We start from the raw sequence: 24,697 nt of genomic DNA on the forward strand, positions 1-24,697 counted from the left end.
ATCAGTGTGGATAAAGGTATAATTTGGAGTACAGAGGCATATCCCATTCCGGCATTGAAGTACGTTTTCCAACCCATATCTCGCGCCGGCTTCAACGTGTCTTAATGTAACCATGATTGAATTCTGACGACAGTGCAGCTCACTAAAAAAGCCTAACGGTAGGGTCAGTATCTTCTGGCAACGTTCTTCTGTTCTCCTCTTGCAGTTGTTGGTGAACATGGCTGGCTGAATGTGCTTCTCTTTCACAGTCAAATTAAGTCAGCAGTTTGCAGTCATGCCTAATCAAATACTGGTCCATTGCTGCAATCTACAGTAACAGACATTCTTCAGGAAACAAACGGTATCATTGATGAAACAGTGAAACAGTATTATGCAGAACTCAGATCCAGATGGCAGGGTGAAGAGACGTATTATTATTATTATTATTATAAGGAGAGTGACTTGTGTCCGGTTAAAAATGAATTGTTTGAATCATGTCTTAATGGACTCATTAACCTTTACATTAAATATTATCTTCTCTCAAGACAAAAAAAACTAAAATGGCACAATGAAAATATACCTTCGTTACATATCAACATGAAACATAAACTAAAATACAAAATGAACAGAGCATTTTGTTTACAACAAATGCCACTGTTACAGACCAGAGGTATCAGCTGGTTCTGACTGCAGTTCCACTGAAAAGCATAAAAAGACACCAGTTTTCGTGATCTGAAAATGACAGACAAAGAAGCATTCTTCTTCATTGTCAGAGTCTGGATCAGCTTTACACTTGACAGGTGATATCACTAAAGGGACCTCCCCTGGTAAGATTGTCAGAGGGCATTTGCTGTCATTACCAAGATGTTGAAAGACTCTTTCAGTAAAAGTGTGCGTGAACGTGTGTATATGTGTGGCATTATCAGGGTTAGAGAATGACAGTGTTCCTTTGTCCCAGTCCAGCCGCACTCTGATTGTCCTGGTATAGTCTACAGTGAGAAGAATTTTGTCATTTGGTGTGGAAAAAGCTTTATATGTACCATACAAGTATGTTAAACCCCAGGACTGGTCTCTAGTCTTTATTTCTCCCTTCCTCAGAGCAGACTGATTGCACACCCACCATCCACTCTTCATTTTCCCCAACCCCAACGTCCCAAGTGTGTAAGCCTGAGTCAAAGCCCTCAGAGCCCAGGACCGAGGGCCATTTATCAAACCTCTCTGGGTTGTCAGGAAGCTGCATGCTGTGTTCAAAGTATGTGCCAATGGTAAGATCATCAGACAGGACCATTTGTGGTTGGGCAGTGTTGGGGTCCAGAATCACAGGAGCTGAGTGGAAAGATCAGAGATACTTTAGTCTTTAATCAGTGGGCAATTTTAGAATTTGCTCAAATTTGGCCCTAAATTATTATTATTTTTCATCAAGAAAGCAGTGCATAGAGTTACAGGCATACTATGTTTTGATTATAAGGGACGGAAACACAAAACAATCTGTATCAAAATATTTTAATGGAATTTTACCATCAACAACACAAATGTCACTGTAACATACAACTATTAATGCTCCCAATGTTTAAGTAGGCCTACTTCCTCTTATGAATGTTCTTGAAGTTGAACACTTGTGCACAGCACACACACTGCTTTAAGTACTGTTAAAGCTTCAGGCATTCTAAATGAGTGTGACTATAGGAAAGAAGAAATGGCTCTATGGATGAAAAGAACAAGGAGCTTTTAAACTTGTCCAACAATGTTATGAAAACACTGTAACCATTCCGATAACTTTACACACATAGTCCTACACACTCTCCCTCCCTCCCACACCCGCTCTCTCACTTACTCATTTTCAGACACATACACACAATATCATACAAACCCCACTCTTGCATATGCAAATCGCATTATATATTACGATTTTGGAAAACGTACAATATGTAACGAATTTGCAAAATGTACTATATGTTACGAATTCTAGCTAGGTGGCTAACGTTAGCTAGCTGGCTAACATTAGCTAAGGGTTAGGATTAAGTTTAGGAGTTAGGTTTAGCTAAAAGGGTTAGGGGAAGGGTTAGCTAACATGCTAAGTACTTGCAAAGTAGTAAGTAGTTAAAGTTGCTAATCAGCTAAAATGCTAAAGTTGTCTGTGATGAGATTCGAACTCGCAACCTTTGGGTTGCTAGATGTTTGCATTCTTCGGATTTAGGAAAAGAAAAATACGAAATGCTCTGAGACCAGGTTGAGTTGTCTATTCCTTTTCAGTTCCTCCTGTGCCATCCAAGTTTGTGCATAGCCTAGTCAGTGGTCAAGTTATCAGGTTGCTAGCTAGCTAGGTAACATGACTAGCTAGCTAAACAATGTTTTATTATCGAACCAAAAAATATCAGCTCGCGACTAGTTTAAAACGGATCGCGACATGAGCACAAATTCGCGACAGAAAGAAAAAAAACATAACTCCGGTAATATTGGGCATAACTTTTACATGATTTTGGCTAGAGGCACACAGTCTTCAGCAATGTAAAGGGGTTGTTACCATAGCCACAAAGTCATAAACCCCTCCTATTTCACATTTTTGTTTTCATGAAAGCAAATGTTTGTTTTCATTAATTATTACGATATATAGGCTATATAATTTTAGGTTAGGGTTAGGCATAAGGTTAGCAGTGTGGTTAAGGTTAGGTTTAGCTCATTTTAACTTTGGATTGGTGGATACATCTCATTATTGTAATCCTTTTTTAAATATTCGATAAGGGTTATTGACGTCAACCGCCTGTTTCAATGGAGATAGATGCTATGCTACTAGCCTCATACCATGAATATGCATAGCCATCTCGAGACAACTCCAATATAAAGTGTTTTTTTCTCAAAGTTGCAATGATGTCACACATACACACATCAGTACACTCGTAACAACTTAGGCATTACGAAACGTATATTCCATCAAATAAACCTAATGTAACAAATAAGCCATTCATTTTTTGGTTGACCAAATTCGACACTCATTGACCTCCATACAAAAACCCACTACTTGGTAGGCGAAACAAAAAAACGGCACCTGCTGGAGGGAAAAGATCTGGCATGAGGCTAGTAGCAAAGCACCTCTCCATTGAATACAGGCGGTTGACCTCATCAACCCTCATCGAATATTCAAAAAAGGATTACAATAATGAGATGTATCCACCAATCCAAAGAAAGGATAGGCAGGAGCTAGACAGCCCGCCGTGCCGCTTTGTGGACAACGACTCCCATTGTTAGGGCGGAGAGACATGTATCTTGTCAGTATATCCAACATCTTTGGCCTCTCTTCCTCTTCCTCTCTGCTGTAGCTGTGTTCAGTGTCGTGTTCTGCACCTAAAATGGTCAGTGCGGAAACACGTGCACTTAAAAAGTTCTGTGCGGTGAAGAAATGTTATCATGTGTTATTAACGTTAACAGCCCTATATAAAATGTTAACTTTTCTGTTCACTTCCACAGCTCTGTTTAGTCCAGACAACTGCTTGCGGATTGCCCATTGGGCCAGGTCAGGTTAACAGGAAGAATAAACCGATATCACGATATGCCTTGTTCATATCAATATCATATCGAATTATCAATATTGGTGCCCACCACTAGTATTTACTAAAGATTTTAAAACTGTATACAAACTGTAAGTGACAATCTCATTCCTCTGCATCTTCTCCCAAGCTTTGAACTGCAGGTTGCCCAGATGTTTGTCTATGTCAATCAGTGCTCCTGAGACCAGCTGTGTATCTGGATCTGACAGTGTGCACAGAATATTCAGGAGTCAGTGGGAGTTGTGCTGTGGGGGTTCAGAACACACAGAGAAGAGAGAGACAGGATGCAGCTCACTTACCTTTCCATGATAGTCTTGTAGTTCTGCAGAAGAACAAACTACCAGATTAAATTCCAATATTTATCAATCACTATTCATCATTATAAATGCAATAATAAATAATGTTAACTTAGACAGAGCAGTCCTGACCTGAAGGAATGAGGTGTCTTCAGCTCATAGCTCATCCTCTATAGCTTCAATTGTGTTTACAAGTGATGACATCTTGTCTCAACTGGTCAATCCTATTCACCATTGCTGAAGTCTTCTCAAACTCTTCTTCCCTCAGTATGTCAATCCTGGCCTTCTCTAAGAAACTGCTGAAACTCCTCGAATTCATACTTGATCTCCATGTCTGTGTCTTGGAATTGTCTCTGGAGACAGTGAGAGAACTGTTATTACATTACGTTACTGGAATTCTCACATTTCATCCAGAAAACCAATTCCCTGGTCCGGTTGCCGGATTCTGGTCTGATTTTGCTAGCCATTGGTACAGCAGTGAATTAATTAGGCCTACTACAGAGTCTAGCTGTGCAAAATGATGATTTAGCCAACTCTATCAAACATTTGGCAACCAAATGCAAACAGAATTAAATACTGATCTAATACATTATAGCTGCGTTCTCTAATATATTAAACTCAAACGTTGTCCTACCTGAATGTGATGCATTGTGGAAGTACAGATTTCTGTAGCTTTTTGAACACCTTCAGCTTCTCCTGTAAGGGTTTCAGTGTTCTCTCGAGTTCACCCTGAAACGAAAGGACATCTTATCTTACAGTTCAATAATCTGTATACAGTATATATAAACACCTCACATAGAAAAATGTATTATGTTCAATAAAAACGTTACTCTGTAAAATGCATGTCTTTATGTCGTTGTACCTTGTCCTTGAGGTCCTGTACAGCTTCGTCTATATGGCAGTAGTCATGACTCTTGTGTTTTCTAGATGATTGACACACTAAACAGATGGGCTGCTTATCCTCCAGACAGTAGAGCTTGAATTTCTCAACATGCAGACTGCAGGGCACTTTAGACTCAGACTCTGCTGAAGCTCTCTCCTCAAGGTAGGCCTCACACACAGGTTCTTTAGAGACAGGTTACCCATTGAAAATGTCTTCCTGCAAACGGGGCATTCCCGAAACCCCTTCGACACCCAGCATTGCTGCAGACAGACTTTACAGTAGCTGTGGCTACATGGTAGGAGGACGGGATTATTGAAGATGTCACAGCACACAGGACAGGTGAAATCTTCCTCTGGAAGAGATGATCTGGAACTAGAAGCCATTTTCCCAGCCCCACTCACATTCCAAGCTCCTAAAGTTAGCACCTGTGTAATCAAGCTGCAGGTAGCTCGACAGCCAGCTAACCATCTAGCTCTGAAGTTTACTTCAACTCTCGTTGTTTCTGTTTCTGTTTCTTCTTCTGTTTCTTCTTCTTCTTCTTCTTCTTCTTCTTCTTCTTCTGAGGGCTTTATGGCGGACTACATCCAAAAGTTGCATTAACTTTTGCTTCTAGCGCCAAAGCTACAACAAAAATACTGGACGCTTTAGTTTAGCGCGCATGCGCGTCATCGAGTACGCCCCTAAGCTCATTTGATTGGCTTGCTCCCATAGTTACCATGGCAACGGGGTGGTCAGGCGCTTCGATTGGGTTCATGTAGTTACTACAGCTACAAAGTCAAAATAGGCTATCGTAAAAATTCATGTAAACAAAAATGTGCCTTTTGGTGTTCATTTAAGGTTAGGGTTAGGCATATGTATAGCAGTGGGGTTAAGGCTAGAGGTAAGCTTAGGGTTAGGTTTAAAATCACATTTTAAGAAGATAAATTGAAGAAAAAGGCGGGGTTTATGACTTTGTGTCTGTGGTAACTAGGGACGACCGATTCCTCTTCCCCTTGTCATGTGTCATGTGACTGACTCGAAGGTATCCTACTCATGCTTCCGGTACTGCGTGGATAAGGGGGAAAAAGTTGCACGTTGAGGATAAAGTTTTGTTTTGAGTTTCTCCTTCTAATTGGCGTCATCAAACTGTCAACGACTGGGATTTTGTTTCCGGTAGTTTTACTTTATACAATAAACAATTCTGTACATTTGTGAAACGTCAAATGTTGAACATGTCGACGAACAACTTGTCGTATAACGACCAAGGAGGATCGGATTCAGCGGTGGAGGTTGGTCAGGAGACTACCCCGACCACCAATGCTGGAGCTGGATTTGGCCTGTTCAGTACCAACTTTAAAAAGTAGGTCAGTTAGCTAGCTAGGAAGCATTTTAGTAACCTGCTTGTGTGTAAGCTGTGTTTGCAACTTAATTTGCTAGCTAACATGGCTGCTGGTGGTAATTAGTTAGCGAGATATACAGCCGCAGTGTCAACCCAGCCACATCTCTATGGTAGCTTCACGGTTGAAAACGCTTTTGTTGACAGCCAGCAATGTTTGATTTATCGAAGATGCCGTTTGCTTGGAATACATGTTGACATAAACAAAACAGCAAAAAGATGACGAAGATACACCACCAGACATTTTCTCTAACATACACAGATTTTACATTCCACATTAATGGTGTTCCACCATGTGGTTTTATGTTTGTATCGTTGTGCGGGGTCAAATTATTCTAAATGAAAAGTTACACGAAGATAATGCTAGCTGTACTATGCACATAGGCTATCCTCAGTTGGAGCCGGTTTGGCTACTCAAGTCAATTGATGTGGTCCTCCAAGTCCCTCGGTACAAGCCAGGTAAAAAAAAAGATCCCATCTTCTTTCCCTCTCACTGTCATAAACTCAAGTGATTACAATAAGTCCCCAACAGTAGCATATAATTGAAATATTGGTAAAAATCTTTGTAAACAACCCATTTATATAAATGGAAAAAGTGAGATGAGAAGGAACTGACTACTTGTCAAATGTGCTCAGATGTCAGCAATCAGCATCACGTGATCCCACAGGGGGTATGAAAAAAAAAAAAAAAAAGTATAATAATAATGTGACTAACTGTAAGTCGCTCTGGATAAGAGCGTCTGCTAAATGACGTAAATGTGATGATACCACTAGAGGGCAGTCCATCATTTAGTCATTTAGCAGACGCTCTTATCCAGAGTGACTTCCAATTAGTGAGTGCATACATTTTTCATACTGGCCCCCGTGGCCATCCTCCTCCTGTTGTCATGTGGCTTTACTGTAAATCCAGGCCTGTATTCACATAGGATCTCAGAGAAGGTGTTCTGACCTAGGATCAGGTCCATATAGCCTAATCTTATTCATTATGATCTTGAATACGTGCCCAGTAGTTCACTTACTCAGCTGTATGATTGGGTTTACTGTAAATCAGTATTTCCCAAACCGTGGCCTTGGAGTTATAATTTCACTATCAGTAGGTTAGTCTTTCCCCAGCTGGCTCCAGACAAGGCCTCAAGTCACTGTCTTCTCTGAAGGCCATTTTCTCCCGAAAAAAGTCTCCCAAACAGTCAGCCATTATCATATGAAAGTTATTTCAACCTGATTATCATGGAAGCTTTGAATTATCCACTTACTGTTAGTTTGTCTGTCTTTCTCTGCACTTGGGCCTATTTCACATGTAGACTATTCATTCTTGCAGTTTTAAGAGGTAGCCTACCCGTATAAAGGTTTCATTGAAAATGTTGCATTGTGCTCATGTCATCATTATACAATGGAATGTCTACCGGTATGTCTGTTCTCTGTTGTTCTATGTTCTTCAGTGTTCCATGTAGCCTAGTGCTGCTCTTCATTGCAGCGGGCAGTAGAACAGTTTCAACCATCTCTGTCTCTGTCAAGAAGTGACATGCTTCAGCCTAATGTTTAATGTGGTTTGGCCCTAAGTGATCTCTAAGTCCTCTCACATGATCAGATGATTGGTCTGTTCAGCAGCGGGGCAGGGCCAGTAGGCCAGGTCTTTTGGTCTGGTAATGGAGACTAGATGACTCTTGGTTGGGCTGCTGGAGCCTGCAGGGCTGGGGCGTTGGGAATGCCTGGATGTGAATGATTACACTGTCCACCCACAAACTATCACACACAATGCCTAGGCTTTACTATGAGATCTAGTAGGGAGTCTGTCCTAAGGGATTATCAGTATCACATAGTAACTTAATCTAGGTTTATGTCAGGCATTCATACATTTACTCACTCTATATTCACCATTAGCCTAATTCCCTTTACATTATGTTTTTCTGTACTCCCAAACTCAAGTCAGTGACTGATAGCGTTGTTCTATGAAATCAACCCAGTAGCCCCACATCTCTTGTAGATCTGAATTGAATGGATGTGTGTAAGCATAGGGTAGGTGGAGGTTTTATCATATTTTTATGGCTTTTTTGAATGAAGCTATATTCATTGTTACTTTACTTGCCTTGGACGTATATGCATTTAATGTCCGTAAGCTTAATCCTCTCTTGCACTTTATTGCTCATAAAGATATTGATTTGAATAATGTCATGTGACACAGTCAGGGTCAAAGCCACGTTCCTGTAGATGATCCTATATTGGCTGGGCTCTTGTTACCGCACGGTCCACTACTGCTCTGGCCAAGACAGAAGCACAGCAACATGTGACTGGCTGGTTGTCCCCAAGTGATCAGCTGCTTCCTAAAAAGCCATATTATTTCATTGTGGTTCAGTTTCCCATGTTTTTATAGGGATTTGATGAGGACCTGGCTTAGCCTATGTGAATTAGGCCTCCATGTGAAGTCGGATGATGTATTAGGCTATATCAACTGAGCCATGTCCGACAACATTATCATCCTGGTTTTAAACACTAGAGGACATGGCAGACAGTAGTAGGCTAAATAGCGGAAGCTGGTAAGACAGCTGATTGGAGCAGTTTACAGTGTTTTATCCTACTGGTCGTTATGTGAATGATTGACCAGAGACTCTTCCGGGCTTGTTGGTTGTAAACTTGCTTGCCAGTCTTAAAAACCTGGAAAATGAGACTAGGCTGGTTGAAACATGAAGAGAGACATGTAGAGTTGTTGGGTGTTGTACTAACTCTGTGTGGTTCTTCTGGTGGTGTGTGATGCTTGGAGGGCTGGCATCGCCCTTATCTAGCCCAGACCTGGAAGCAGTTCCCTTGGAGGGCACTGGGCAGGCGTGAAGCAATGTGCTGTGGATGGTGGTGGTGAAAGCTGCTCACTGTTTACCCTGAGGCTGATAAGGCCCTCCCGTTTCACATGGAGGAAGTGGCCACAGGCACAGTCACAGGCAGAGAGAACCAAACTACCACCCAGCTACACACAGACGCAGAGAACTACAGTACGGTCAGAGGAGAAGAGGTAGAAGGGAAGAGAAGGAGAAAGTAGCCCCTGTCCGAGAGCTACAGATCCATCAGGCAGGAAACTTCAACCCGTCTCTGGATTGGATTTACAGCAATGAAGAGTCATAGCCTACTAGTAGCCATTTAAAGAGGGCAACTTCATCTTCCCACTCCCTTTATCATCTTAGAGCTGAGGAGGTGGCGGTCTCTTAATTGCTTAGTAGCCTGATACACGAGATTAAAGAGAAGGTGCTCTCAGTCACAGCTTCAGTTTACAGAGAGGGAGAGAGCATACCAGAGAGAGCATGAGTAGTGTCTGTCTGTGTGTGTGTGTGTGTAGCAGAACCACTAATGCTAGATCATAAGCCGGCAGAATGGTTATCCTGTGACCACTACTGTTGGTCGCTGCCTGAAGTGCAAAAGCAGGAGAAGGGAATTAGCCACAGTGAACGCCTCAGCCAGCTGACAGTCAGGAAACGTGTGTCTGGACTCGCGGGACTGAAGTAAATCAGTAGAAAGAGGATAACTGGATGACCAGGGGGAGCTCTGTCTGTGCCAGGGCGAGGGCTGGAGCTTTAGCCAGCGGAAAGGGCATCCTGTGACTCCTCTTATCAGCTGAGAGAGGTGGAGAAAGAAGAGCGAGGAGGACGGACAGAGAGGAGAGCAACAGATGGGCCTGTAGAAGCTGTAGCAGTATGAACGGTCACCGGGATTCTGAGGCGGCGGGGACTGTGAGGACAGCTCTGGTGTCTGCTGAGAACCTCCAGCTCACCTTAAAAACTGAACTCTGCCAGGAGGAGCAGCACCCTCACACACACGCCAACGGAGGCCCTGAAGAGACACACACTAAAGGGTACTCTACAGAAGTGTGTGTCTTGGCACATGCTTGTGTATCTCATCACGTGCTTGTGTTGTGTGTGTCTCTTCAAGTTTACGAAATGGCCTAGTTTCCCCATCTCTCTAGCTCAGTGTTTCCCAAACTCGGTCCTGGGGCCCCCCCGGGTGCACATTTTGTTTTTTGCCTTAGCACCACACAGCTGATTCAAATAACCACTCATCATCAAGCTTTGATTATTTGAATCCGCTGTATAGTGCTAGGGCAAAAACCAAAACGTGCATCCGGGGGGGCACCAAGACCGAGTTTTGGAAACCCTGCTCTAGCTGATTTATTGTTTGTTGATTGTGACATTATCGTGAGTCACTCACGAGTCACAGCGTGACTTTATTTTATCTGTGCCTGGCAACAACTCCCAATATGGTTAAATTGTGTTGTGTTTTTCATTCTCTCTCTACCCATCCCTCCTCATGTTGTTGTTCAATGTGAAACAACAACAACCCAACAGTCCATTCTGATGCTAACTGTTTTTTTTCTTCTGTCTGACCGTACCTCTCTCATTGAGTGGCCAGAACCCTTTCTCTGTCTCTCTCTCTACAATCAATGACCTGCTGTGTGGCTTCACATTCTTCTGTGGAAGAGCGAGGGTTGTGTAGGTCTGGCTGGGTTAACATCGTGAGATTCTGCTTTGCTCTCTGGTTGAAGATGTTTCCATAGCAAAGCTATGATACTTTAAATGTATCCAGTTGAGGATGATGGCACGGTAAAGGGATGAATTGTTGAAGCTGTTGTTGATATAGTTTGAGCGTAGTAGACCATATAGAAGACTATCCAAATAAAATGGTTCAGCTGGGGCCCTATATTGTTCTTGCAGTCATTTGACATTGATGGGACTAGAATGGTTCTCCTACCTGTATGTGGAAGCCACTCTTGAAAATGTATATTATTGCGGAGAGGTTCGCCGCATGACTACCAATTTATAGCAGGAGCTAAGTTAATTCAGGACATAATGCTCTCCATAGATCAGTATTAGTCTTGGTCTTGGCAGACCTTTGGCCTGTCTCCCACCAAGGACACGGCTAGATATCGATCAAGTGAGGCTGCATACCTTTTTGTGAGAGAGGATTATAATTTTCTCAAATAACTCTGTTATAAGTGTACCACCGTTTTCCAGTCCCAATTCAATGACATTCTTCAACTCATAAGCCTAATGAATTTTACACCAGTGGAAGTGTAGAATACTTGGCTACACCGGTGGAAGTTGTCTGGTGTAAAGAAGGGCATCCGCTATGCAAAAAAGCAGTGTGGTAATATTAAATAGCCTATAGCATACTGTACATGTTCTAATCTCTTTCTCCTCTCCACCAGGAATGATGACCTTAAAGAGATGCTGGAGAGCAATAAGGACTCACTCAAACTGGAGGCCATGAAGAGGATCATTGCGGTGAGCACCACCTACACAAGCACATTCCAGGCCTGATAAGTGCACTTCAGCTAACTGCACTGCAATCTCAGTTCAAGTGTACTTCAGTGTTCCAGTCTTAAGTAAATTTGGCCGACTGTACATTATTGTAAATTCCTCCTTTGAAGAAATGATGGACAATTTCCAAAATGCAATTTACAATGCAGTACATTGCAGTAGTATACAGTAGTATATACATTCGGAAAGTATTCAGACCCCTTGACTTTTTTCACATTTTGTTACGTTACAGCCTTATTCTAAAATGGATTACATAGTTCTTTCCCCCATCAATCTACACACAATACCCCATAATGACAAAGCAAAAACCAGTTGTAATTGCTAATCTATAAAAAAAACAATTACGGAAATATCACATTTACATAAGTATTCAGATCCTTTACTCAGTACTTTGTTGAAGCACCTTTGGCAGCGATTACAGCCTCAAGTCTTCTTGGGTATGACGCTACAAGCTTGGCACATCTGTATTTGGGGAGTTTCTCCCATTCTTCTCTGCAGATCCTCTCAAGCTCTGTCAGGTTGGATGGGGAGCGTCGCTGCACAGCTATTTTCAGGTCTCTCCAGAGATGTTCGATCGGGTTAAAGTCCGGGCTCTGGCTGGCCACTCAAGGACATTCAGAGACTTGTTCCGAAGCAATTCCTGCGTTGTCTTGGCTGTGTGCTTAGGGTCGTTGTCCTGTTGGAAGGTGAACCTTCGCCCCAGTCTGAGGTCCTGAGCGCTCTGGAGCAGGTTATGAAGCAGGATCTCTCTGTACTTTGCTCTGTTCATCCCCACAGCATGATGCTGCCACAGCCATGCTTCACCGTAGGGATGGTGCCAGGTTTCCTCCAGACATGACGCTTAGCATTCAGGCCAAAGAGTTCAGTCAGAGTCCTTTAGGTGCCTTTTGGCAAACTTCAAGCGGGCTGTCATGTGCCTTTTACTGAGGAGTGGCTTCCGTCTGGCCGCTCTACCATAGCTGCAGAGATGGTTGTCCTTCTGGAAGGTTCTCCCATCTCCACTCCTGTCAGAGTGACCATCGGGTTCTTGGTCACCTCCCTGACCAAGGCCCTTCTCCCCCGATTGCTCAGTTTGGCCGGGCGGCCAGCTCTAGGAAGAGTCTTGGTGTTTCCAAACTTCTTCCATTTAAGAATGATGGAGGCCACTGTATTCTTGAGGACCTTCAATGCTGCAGACATTTTTAGTACCCTTCCCCAGATCTGTGCCTCGATACAATCCTGTCTCGGAGCTCTACGGACAATTCCTTCGACGTCATGGCTTGGTTTTTGCTCTGACAGGCACTGTCAACTGTGAGATCTTATATAGACAGGTGTGTGCCTTTCCAGATCATGTCCAATCAATTGAAGTTACCACAGGTGGACTCCAATCAAGTTGTAGAAACATCTCAAGGATGATCAATGGAAACAGGATGTACCTGAGCTGAATTTCGAGTCTCATAGCAAAGAGTCTGAAAACTTATGTAAATAAGGTACACTACCGTTCAAAAGTTTGGGGTCACTTAAAAATGTCCTTGTTTTCGAAAGAAAAGCAATTTTTTTGTCCATCTTTAAAATAACATCAAATTTATCAGAGATACAGTGTAGACATTGTTAATGTTGTAAATGGCTATTATAGCTGGAAACGGCTGATTTTTTTAAATGGAATATCTACATAGGCATACAGAGGCCCATTATCAGCAACCATCAGTCCTGTGTTCCATTGGCACGTTGTGTTTGCTAATCCAAGTTTATCATTTTAAAAGGCTAATTGATCATTAGAAAACCCTTTTGCAATTATGTTAGCACAGCTGAAAACTGTTGTGATGATTAAAAGGCAATAAAACTGGCCTTCTTGAGACTAGTTGAGTATCTGGAGCATCAGCAATTGTGGGTTCGATTACAGGCTCCAAATGGCCAGAAACCAATAACTTTCTTCTGAAACTCGTCAGTCTATTCTTGTTCTGAGAAATGAAGGCTATTCCATGTGAGAAATTGCCAAGAAACTGAAGATCTCGTACAACGCTGTGTACTATTCCCTTCACAGAACAGCACAAACTGGCTATAACCAGAATAGAAAGAGGAGTGGGAGGCCCCGGTGCACAACTGAGCAAGAGGACAAATACCATAGTGTCTAGTTTGAGAAACAGAAGTCTCACAGGTCCTCAACTGGCAGCTTCATTAAATAGTACCCGCAAAACACCAGTCTCAATGTCAACAGTGAAGAGGTGACTCCGGGATGCTGACCTTCAAGGCAGAGTTGCAAAGAAAAAGCCATATCTCAGACTGGCCAATAAAAATAAAAGATTAAGATGGGCAAAAGAACACAGACACTGGACAGAGGAAGATTGGAAAAAAGTGTTATGACAGACAAATCGAAGTTTGAGGTGTTCGAATCACAAAGAAGAACATTTGTGAGACGCAGATCAAATGAAAATATGCTGGAGTAGTGCTTGATGCCATCTGTCAAGCATGGTGTAGGCAATGTTATGGTCTGGGGGTGCTTTGGTGGTGGTAAAGTGGGAGATTTGTACAGTGTAAAAGGGATCTTGAAGAAGGAAGGCTATCACTCCATTTTGCAACGCCATGCCATACCCTGTGGACGGCGCTTGATTGGAGACAATTTCCTCCTACAGCTGGACAATGACCCAAAGCACAGCTCCAAACTATGCAATAACTATTTAGGGAAGAAACAGTCAGCTGGTATTCTGTCTATAATGGAGTGGCCAGCACAGTCACCGGATCTCAACCCTATTGAGCTGTTGTGGGAGCAGCTTGACTGTATGGTACGTAAGAAGTGCCCATCAAGCCAATCCAACTTGTGGGAGGTGCTTCAGGAAGCATGGGGTGAAATCTCTTCAGATTACCTCAACAAACTGACAACTAGAATGCCAAAGGTCTGCAAGGCTGTAATTGCTGCAAATGGAGGATTCTTTGACGAAAGCAAAGTTTGAAGGACACAATTATTATTTCAATTAAAAATCATTATTTCTAACCTTGTCAATGACTACATTTCCTATGCATTTTGCTCAATTTCCTATTCAAACTCATTTCATGTATGTTTTCATGGAAAACAAGGACATTTCTAAGTGATCCCAAACTTTTGAACAGTAGTGTATATCATTTTTTTATATTCAGTACCAGTCAAAGGTTTGGACAGCTACTCATTCCAGAGTTTTTCTTTATTTTTACTATTTTCTATATTGTAGAATAATAGTGAAGACATCAAAACTATGAAATAACACATATGGAATCATATAGTAACCAAAAAAGTGTTAAACAAATCAAAACACATATTTTATATTTGAGATTCTTCAAATAGCCACCCTTTGCCTTGATGACAGCTTTGCACACTTGGCATTCTCTCAACCAGCTTCATGAGGTAGTCACCTGGAATGCATTTCAATTAACAGGTGTGCCTTGTTAAAAGTTACAGTGAGGGGAAAAAAGTATTTGATCCCCTGCTGATTTTGTACGTTTGCCCACAGACAAAGATATGATCGGTCTATAACTTTAATGGTAGGTTTATTTGAACAATGAGAGACAGAATAACAACAAATACATCCAGAAAAACGGATATCAAAAATGTTATAAATTGATATGCATTTTAATGAGGGAAATAAGTATTTGAACCCTCTGCAAAACATTACTTAGTACTTGGTGGCAAAACCCTTGTTGGCAATCACAGAGGTCAGACGTTTCTTGTAGTTGGCCACCAGGTTTACACACATCTCAGGAGGGATTTTGTCCCACTCCTTTTTGCAGATCTTCTCCAAGTCATTAAGGTTTCGAGGCTGACGTTTGGCAACTCGAACTTTCAGCTCCCTCCACAGATTTTCTATGGGATTAAGGTCTGGAGACTGGCTAGGCTACTCTAGGACCTTAATGTGCTTCTTCTTGAGCCACTCCTTTGTTGCCTTGGCCGTGTGTTTTGGGTCATTGTCATGCTGGAATACCCATCCACGACCCATTTTCAATGCCCTGGCTGAGGGAAGGAGGTTCTCACCCAAGATTTGACGGTACATGGCCCCGTCCATCGTCACTTTGATGCGGTGAAGTTGTCCTGTCCCCTTAGCAGAAAAACACACCCAAAACATAATGTTTCCACCTCCATGTTTGATGGTGGGGATGGTGTTCTTGGGGTCATAGGCAGCATTCCTCCTCCTCCAAACACGGCTCGATTTTGGTCTCATCTGACCACAACACTTTCACCCAGTTCTCCTCTGAATCATTCAGATGTTCATTGGCAAACTTCAGACGGCCCTGTATATGTGCTTTCTTGAACAGGGGGACCTTGCGGGCGCTGCAGGATTTCAGTCCTTCACGGCGTAGTGTGTTACCAATTGTTTTCTTGGTGACTATGGTCCCAGCTGCCTTGAGATCATTGACAAGATCCTCCCGTGTAGTTCTGGGCTGATTCCTCACCGTTCTCATGATCATTGCAACTCCACGAGGTGAGGTCTTGCATGGAGCCCCAGGCCGAGGGAGATTGACAGTTCTTTTGTGTTTCTTCCATTTGCGAATAATCGCACCAACTGTTGTCACCTTCTCACCAAGCTGCTTGGCGATGGTCTTGTAGCCCATTCCAGCCTTGTGTAGGTCTACAATCTTGTCCCTGACATCCTTGGAGAGCTCTTTGGTCTTGGCCATGGTGGGGAGTTTGGAATCCGATTGATTGATTGCTTCTGTGGACAGGTGTCTTTTATACAGGTAACAAGCTGAGATTAGGAGCACTCCCTTTAAGAGTGTGCTCCTATTCTCAGCTCGTTACCTGTATAAAAGACACCTGGGAGCCAGAAATCTTTCTGATTGAGAGGGGGTCAAATACTTATTTCCCTCATTAAAATGCAAATGAATTTATAACATTTTTGACATGTGTTTTTCTGGATTTTTGTTGTTGTTATTCTGTCTCTCACTGTTCAAATAAACCTACCATTAAAATTATAGACTGATCATTTCTTTGTCAGTGGGCAAACATACAAAATCAGCAGGGGATCAAATACTTTTTTCCCTCACTGTAATTTGTGGAATTTCTTTCCTTAATGCGTTTAAGACAATCAGTTGTGTTGTGACAAGGTATGGGTGATATACAGAAGATAGCCCTATTTGGTAAAAGACCAAGTCCATATTATGGCAAGAACAGCTCAAATAAGCAACGAGAAACGACAGTCCATCATTACTTTAAGACATGAAGGTCAGTCAATACGGAACATTTCAAAAACTTTACGTTTCTTCAAGTGCAGTCGCAAAAACCATCAAGCACTATGATGAAACAGTTTCATTAGATTTACCAGGCTCAGAAATTGCAGCCCAAATAAATGCTTCACCGAGTTCAAGTAACAGACGCATCTCAACATCAACTGTTCAGCAGAGACTGCGTGAATCATGCCTTCATGGTCGAATTGCTGCAAAGAAACCACTACTAAAGGACACCAATAATAAGAAGAGACTTGCTTGGGCCAAGAAACACGAGCAATGGACATTAGACCGGTGGAAATCTGTCCTTTGGTCTGATGAGTCCAAATTTGAGATTTATAGTTTCAACCGGCGTGTCTTTGTGAGACGCAGAGTAGGTGAACGGATGATCTCCGCATGTGTAGTTCCCACCGCGAAGCATGGAGGAGGTGTGATGATGTGGGGTGCTTTGCTGGTGACACTGTCTGTGATTTATTTAGAATTCAAGGCACACTTAACCAGCATGGCTACCACAGCATTCTGCAGCGATACGCCATCCCATCTGGTTTGGGCTTAGTGGGACTATCATTTGTTTTTCAACAGGACAATGGCCCAACACACCTCCAGGCTGTGTAAGGGCTATTTGACCAAGAAGGAGAGGGATGGAGTGCTGCATCAGATGACCTTGCCTCCACAATCACCCAACCTCAACCCAATTGAGATGGTTTGGGATGAGTTGGACCTCGGATTGAAGGAAAAGTAGCCAACAAGTGCTCAGCATATGTGGGAACTCCTTCAAGACTGTTGGAAAAGTATTCCAGGTGAAGCTGGTTGAGAGAATGCCAAGAGTGTGCAAAGCTGTCATCAAGGCAAAGTGTCTACTTTGAAGAATCTCAAATATAAAATATAATTTTTTGGTTACTACATGATTCCATATGTGTTATTTCATAGTTTTGATGTCTTCACTATTATTCTACAATGTAGAAAATAGTAAAAATAAAGAAAAACCCTTGAATGAGTAGGTGTGTCCAAACTTTTGACTGGTACTGTATATAAATTAGCAAAAATTGATAAAAAACCTGTTTTCACTTTGGCATTGTGGGGTGTTGTGTGTAGATTGATGAGGAAAATCATTTAATCAATTTTAGAATAAGGCTGTAACATAAGAAAATGTGGAAAAAGAGAAGTGGTCTGAATACTTTCTGAATGCACTGTATGTACAGTGTAATAACACATTGAATACTGTGTTGAAACATGCAAGTGATATTGTGTCTGCAGCTGATCGCCAAGGGGAAGAATGCTTCCGAGCTGTTCCCAGCAGTGGTGAAGAACGTGGCCAGTAAGAATATAGAGGTATGGGGTCAACCACACACTCATGCACAGAGCATCCATTGTATTTGCATAACGTTTAGTACATTCTATCTAAGACAAGATGGATGAGATTGCTCCCACTGCCAGGAAGAGATCACAGAACCACTGCCTGGTAATATTGATCAGCGGAATTAACGGGCAGTACGAGGGGCAGCCTGTGAGGTGTGTGTGGGGCAGCCCAGCCCGTGGTAGGGAACTGGAGCATGTGGGTGGGGGTAATTGGCAGAGGATAGCCCATGGTCACGTCTCCTCTCTCTCCCCTCACACACACACACCAGCTGCTAGGGTAGTGCTAGGTCCCTCTCTGTGGCCCGCTCTCATTCTCGCTCTCTCTCACTCTCTGTCCTCACTTCTCTGCGGGCAGCTCAGTCACTCTGTCTCTCTTGTCCCCCACTCCTCCCCCACTCTCCCCTCTCTGCTGCTTTGCTGTGTGTTATTGATTGTCTCTAATCAGAAAGCAGCACTGGAGGACACAGATTATTGACGGAATAGTGTGATTTAATATCAGGATGCTTTGTTTACTTCAACCAGCGCTAGCAACAACACCCTAAGACTAGAAAGCCTTGAGGTGTGTGTGTATGAGTGGGAGATGGAGGGCTATATGGAGTATGGTTATAGGTATCTGATAACTGATCAAATAATGGAAATTAAATCCCTAGCATATTTGATTAGTATTCCTAAATTTGAGCATCTATTTCTGTGATGTTTTCGATATGTGATTCCCCTTAGACATGGCCAGATGGGTTATGTCCCCTCTTAGACTCAGTAATGATGTTAATTCACCCACTAATTACAGCAATGATGATTGAAAACCACAGCTGAACCTCCCCTTGTACACACACTTAGCACACCGAATAACACTGAAGTGAATCATGAAATGGCCAACCTTTAAAGGGATACTTCGGGATTTTGGCAATGAGGCCCTTTATCTACTTCCTCAGAGTCAGATGAAACCGTGGATACCATTTTTATGTCTGTGTCAAGTATGAAGGAAGTAAGAGGTCGTTTTGTGAGCCAATGCTAACTAGAGTTAGCGCAGTAAATGGAAGTGTATGGATATCTGCTAGCATGCTAGCACATACCCATAGACTTCCAGTCATTGCGCTAACGCTAGTTAGCAGTTGCGCTACTTAGCAACTTCCTTCATACTGGACGCAGAGACATAAAAATGGTATCCACAAGTTCATCTGACTCCTTTAACTCCCAGTCGGACACTTGACAGATAATAATAATATGCCATTTAGCAGACGCTTTTATCCAAAGCGACTTACAGTCATGCGTGCATACATTTTTGTGTATGGGTGGTCCCAGGGATCGAACCCACTACCTTGGCGTTTCAAGCGCCGTGCTCTACCAGCTGAGCTACAGAAGACCACATTAACTCAGTCTCCCCTACGTGTGAAGAGAGAAGCGAGGAGGGGGAAGAAGTCAAACAAAAACTTTTTTAGCTCATTCTCTGCTCTCCCTGAAACAAAATGGGATCTAGACTGTAATAATATCAAACAGAAACACTTTCAACCTCTGCTAAAACAACCAACCCAAGAAATACATCTGAAGTCTAGCCAAAGCACCATTCTCTCCACTGTGTCCAAGAATAGTGTTACCTAAACATTTTGTAATGTGTACTGAGCTCAACCCAAAAGTGAATCACATAGACTTGGGATTTCTTCAATGACTAATTCAAAGTGTGTATTCCAGCTGAAGAAGTTGGTGTATGTGTACCTGGTGAGGTATGCTGAGGAGCAGCAGGACCTGGCTCTACTGTCCATCAGCACCTTTCAGAGGGCCCTCAAGGTAACACGTATGTGTGTGGTGTGTGCACAGCAGGCTTTGATGCTGAGCGTTTTTACCATTTGAATTCCCACACACTCATACAGGTCTTGGAAGAAACTATCATGTTTGGGATGTACGTGTATAAAGGTGTGAGAGTGTGTGTAGGACTATTGAGCCATTAACGAGAGGCTGTCTGTCTCTATGTAAGTTCTGTGGACAACAGAGTTGTGTTTTTAGACAGCCCACCCATTCACCCTGATGTGTCTCAGGCCCCAGAGCTGGAAAACCCATTTCAGCCCCTGCTAGCTCTACACCATGCTTCACTTCCTCCCAGCATGTATGTGTGTCTGCTTTGTGTGTGTGTGTGTGTGTGTTTGGAGTGTAGTACTGTATTATGTCTTCAGTATCTCTTAACCCAAACCACATGAGAGATTTCTGTCTCCAGTTCTTTATTTTTTATCTTTTACTTTCCTCAGTCTGTCTCAATGTGTACATCTTTGTGGAAGTGTCTGTGTGCGTGTGTGTGCGCACTTGTGAATGTGTTAAAAATCATCCTAATATCCCCTATCTGTCCTCTACCAGGACCCTAACCAGCTGATCAGAGCCAGTGCTCTGAGGGTTCTGTCCAGCATCAGAGTCCCCATCATCGTTCCCATCATGATGCTGGCCATCAAGGAGGCTGCCTCCGACATGTCCCCTTACGTCAGGAAAACATCCGCTCACGCCATCCAGAAACTCTACAGGTAGTGTGTGTGTGTGTGTGTGTGTGTGTGTGTGTAAAGCAATGGAACTGGGAGTGGAATCAAAGCTTTCCTTATCCTTCTCCTTAGCCTGGATCCGGATCAGAAGGAGCACCTGATAGAAGTAATTGAGAAACTGCTGAAGGACAAAAGCACAGTGAGTAAAACCATTTCACATTACCAGCTAATCAAAATAATTTTGGGGATGGTAAAATGTTTTCAGTGTAAACTTAAACGACTAGACCAAGATATAAAATATGTAGAAAGATAATGGAGCTATATATATATTTTTATAAGACTATCTTTGAGACTAACAATCACCAAAATATAACTAGACAGTCAGGGAGAATCTAAAATTCCCCAAATGGCATGGGGCCCACATTGATTTTATGTTTGAGTCACTCCAATGGCATAAGAACATGGGATAAGCCGTGACAAAATGTGTAGTATCACAGGAAACCAGTTTTACAACTGTAAAATGCCCCATGTCAAAATATGTAGAATTGCAGGAAATTTGCTTTAAAACAGCAACATTTTGTATCTGCTGCCAACAGGATTGCCCCCCAACGCTAACTTTGCCACAGCTAGAAAAAATCCTTAGAGGAAACACTGGAGACCTCACAAAACAAACGCCATACAGAAAACCGGCATGCCATGAACAAAGCAGTAATAATCATGGATTAGATAGGTTTTCATCTATTTCATTCATTTGATATCAGACAGGTTCAGCGGTCAGTCCCTACTCTCTTAATGCATTAATTCAAACCAAATCCATAATGTCACTACTACCGCTAGTCCACTAGGTGCAGTAATCCCATCCAACCACCAGAGGGTGCTCCACTCCAACAGAACAGGTCCCCTCATCATTACACCTATCTCTCTCTCTCTCTCCTCAGCTCAGCTCATTCACCAATGCCATGCTTTGTTAGCGCCCACTTAACTAGGAGCATCTGAAGTTGTGTGGATTTAACTGTCCATTTAGAAAGGCATTCTCTCACTGATGCTGGTGTCACCTTAATTTGCTTGCTAAGGCCAAGTTATTTTTTCTAGATTAGCCTGATGGTGTTCTCCAACTAGTGTTTGAAGCACCTAGCCAGTCACAAATACAGCGTCTCCTTTTGCTATTAGGATAATAGATAGCGCATATTCTCCAGAAGGTCACAATAAATACATAAATGCTCTTATAAAGGCTAGTTAAATAAATGTAAATTGTGTACGTGCTGAAGTTAGCATATAGAATGCCCTTTTACATGTTAGTAAATACAAACCATACACGGTCTCTCTCGCAATTACGTATTCATTGCATGCATCTCTCATTATATAAAATAACCCGTAGCACTAAGGGGGGGAGCCCAGGACCAGATGCATAGCATATTTAGCTTCAGTCACTAACGAAGATAGATGATTTCTCCCCATTGAAACACTCTCTCAATGAGGCTAGCTGGCTGGGGGACATGGAGAAAGGGCACAGTCACACAAGTCCATGCGCTGTGTTTTGTACTGGAAGAAGATTAATAAGACCGGAATGCTAATGACTTTTCGGGGGTATTTTTGTGTTATGATTGTTATTAGAATTTCAGAGAGCTTCTATACCAATTTATTTATTGCCAGTTTTAGCTCTTTGCTTTCTGTCGGTGATCTATCGTGTTGTTTGTCCTCTTATTCAAAGGACATCTGCATTTATATGGATAAAATTCACTTTATTTTGACCAAAGCATCATAAGAACCATCTTTGAATGTATTTTACAAATATCTTGTATTACCTGTTTTATCAACGTTCATCCCACAGTAGTATTTCAAATCAAACTTTATTTAAAGTGCATTTACACAAGATGTCACACAATATACACTTGGCAGACTAGGCAGGTTTTCACCTGGAGAAAAATAAAGCTTTAAGCTGATATTCCCCTTCACATTGAGATAGCAACCTGCTATCATTCTGGAGAGTGAGAATCACAGGCTGACCATGTAGAAATGGACTGTGTTCCACGAGTGTCTGGGACAGGATATAAAGCTGAGGTGTCCCAGACATGCGACCCAGGAGCCATGTGTAGCCCACCTCCATCAGATCTGATGTGTCCCCTGCCTGTGCCCCAAAACTAGCCTCCACCATTATTAGAAATGATTGTGCGTTGTATAAATAAGGATTCTCAAAAAGGCATTGAATTCACAGTTATGTTGGGTATGTTACAATGTAAGTATATTTAGAGAGATATAAAAAAAGATATTTGGCTGTCTTAGTTCTTGCTCCTTTGTAGCCTTCGTGACATTGGTCTGAACGGTGATGGCCCCTTTAGGCTAAATGAGCGTGACACCCCTGGTTAAAGAGAGGATGGTGAGAAGAGAAGGGCTGTTGAGAGAGAGAGAGAGAGCGAGAGAGAAACAACACAGGAGGTTGTGCAGCTGTTTCAATGTGATGGATCTATTATCCAGCCATTACATGATAAATGATCGATCCCTCCCATCCCGGCGCTCTGCCTCTCCCTGCACCTCCTGCAAAATTGAAATGAGAACAGGGAGGAGTGTGTGTGTGGTATGATTAGGGGCTAGGTGGGAAGCGCATTCATTTAAGAGAAAGAGGAGGGAGGAGATAGAAAAATGGAGGAGAGGATAGAGAGAACGCAGGGAAGGTAGGCTGACTGACCCTGCGCCGTGCCATCAATCAAGGCCACCCAGCACTCGCCGCCTCCCTGGTGCCCTAATTAGAATTCATGACAAAATAGATGCAAGGAAATGGTTTGGGCCCCTCATAATTTTATAGGAAATTTATTGTTATTAGAGGAACCATTTGCTTAGTGTGATTTTTCCATTACTGGCTTGTCACGTAGTGTAGATAATATGGTGGAAGTGGATGGGGGAGGGAGGTGAGGAGGGAGGGATGGTTGTGAACTCCATAGATTGGGGTGTCAGTTTTGTTGATGGCGCATGTAGTTTACCTGCGTCTAATGGGGGAAGTTGAGAGGGAGGTTGGGGAGAGGGACGGGGGGAGAGGGACCGAGAGAGGGAGGGAGAGCGAGAGAATGCACAAAGAGAGGCTGAGGAGGCAGGCCCAGAGACTGTCTGTAAATGGCTTAGAGAGAGAGATACAGACAGACGTCGGAGGGAACATAACACTGGCCTGAGATACTAGAAACATCAGTGTATCCATTGACACACACGGGCACATTCTCGCAAAGTTCCTGTTCAAGTCCTGTCAGTACTATACTCCAATATAAGGGCTATGCACTAGATGAGGTTTGCAGAGTTGGAACTTTACATCCAGTATCTGTTAGTTCTGAGACCAAGCACACTTTGCATAACAATTATAAACCACACATACATTTCCCAGCTAGGCCGCTTTCCAATTATAAATCACAAGCACGCATGTTCAACTCTGCTTATATGAGGTTTCTTATTGCCTGTGGGTTTCCTAATTGCTTGCTAAACCGAGTGCTTAAACAATATGTTCCTTGCCTCTGTTTTGATTTGTTTCGCCCATATGTTATTTATTTTTTACCGAACAGCTTCTTTTTAATTAAAAAACTTAATATTGGTTGCAAAGTTAGGCTACTCCCAAACACGCATTTTACCTCGCACACCTTTTCTGTAGTTTTACCAGTCATTTAGAAGCCTACTCCCTAAAGCTGTCCAGATTGTTGAATGATTAGCGCTTCGGTTCCCAGCTCCCCAGTTGTCAGAGGGCCTCAAACGCACACGCGCACACACACAATCAATGCAGCTGCACGTCAGGGCTGATGGGTAAACGTACAGGGTTTCCACAGGGGCCACCAGGGGCCAGTCTTTTCTAATGGGAGAGACCGGATCCGCCACCCCTCTCCTCGCCTCCCCTACTCCTTCCTTGTCCCCCCTTGCCTCTCTGCGTTAATGCTGTTTGCATATTAATACACAGCCATGTCAATCAGTCAGTCTGCCAGCCAGCAGCACTATAGGGATAGAATACGGACCAGACAAATTGATTTTTTTCTCCCAATAAAATGTACTTGATTGCCCCCCCCCCGTCCCTTTCCTCCCTCTCTCCCTCCATCCTCCCACTTCCCCCTTTCTCTTGTCTCATGAATAGAACATGAAATTAGTTATGAGTTGAAGGAAAAATTAAAAGTCTGTGGTAAAATCTGAGAAATATTTAGGTTGTGTATGAGCGATGGAAGGATGCCTTTTACCATGGTGATGCAAAATGAGATTTGTTCAGTGTAGACTTTAAATGCTGTAATTTTCCACCCAGTTATTCCTCTCCTGTCTGGTGCCTGGCTCTTTGCTGTAATCTAACTGTTCATAAACACAATT

The 24,697-nt window shown here is 42.7% G+C and overlaps 2 protein-coding genes across 2 annotated transcripts in view; one reads left to right on the plus strand and one right to left on the minus strand.

Annotated features, from left to right (window-relative positions):
• Positions 1-398: 398 nt before the first annotated feature.
• LOC121541560 (vespryn) lies at positions 399-5,343 on the minus strand. Its single transcript, XM_041850650.2, has 6 exons — positions 4,683-5,343; positions 4,455-4,549; positions 3,953-4,173; positions 3,824-3,846; positions 3,616-3,726; positions 399-1,305 (listed from the first exon to the last, which is right to left on the minus strand). Exons 3-6 carry the CDS (start codon positions 3,985-3,987, stop codon positions 1,052-1,054), a joined length of 423 nt encoding a protein of 140 aa, XP_041706584.1. The 5' UTR covers positions 3,988-4,173; positions 4,455-4,549; positions 4,683-5,343; the 3' UTR covers positions 399-1,051.
• Positions 5,344-5,738: 395 nt separating this feature from the next.
• Positions 5,739-24,697, plus strand: part of LOC121541561 (AP-3 complex subunit beta-1) — an 85,025-nt gene continuing 66,066 nt past the window's right edge. The window contains exons 1-6 of the mRNA XM_041850651.2: positions 5,739-6,042; positions 11,267-11,342; positions 17,808-17,882; positions 19,599-19,694; positions 20,256-20,416; positions 20,504-20,570. Coding sequence (XP_041706585.1) covers positions 5,906-6,042; positions 11,267-11,342; positions 17,808-17,882; positions 19,599-19,694; positions 20,256-20,416; positions 20,504-20,570 — 612 coding nt within the window. The 5' untranslated portion in view covers positions 5,739-5,905. The remainder of the gene's footprint in view (positions 6,043-11,266; positions 11,343-17,807; positions 17,883-19,598; positions 19,695-20,255; positions 20,417-20,503; positions 20,571-24,697) is intronic.

The sequence above is a fragment of the Coregonus clupeaformis genome, chromosome 27 (assembly GCF_020615455.1).
Source record: "Coregonus clupeaformis isolate EN_2021a chromosome 27, ASM2061545v1, whole genome shotgun sequence".
Classification (NCBI taxonomy): Eukaryota; Metazoa; Chordata; class Actinopteri; order Salmoniformes; family Salmonidae; genus Coregonus; species Coregonus clupeaformis.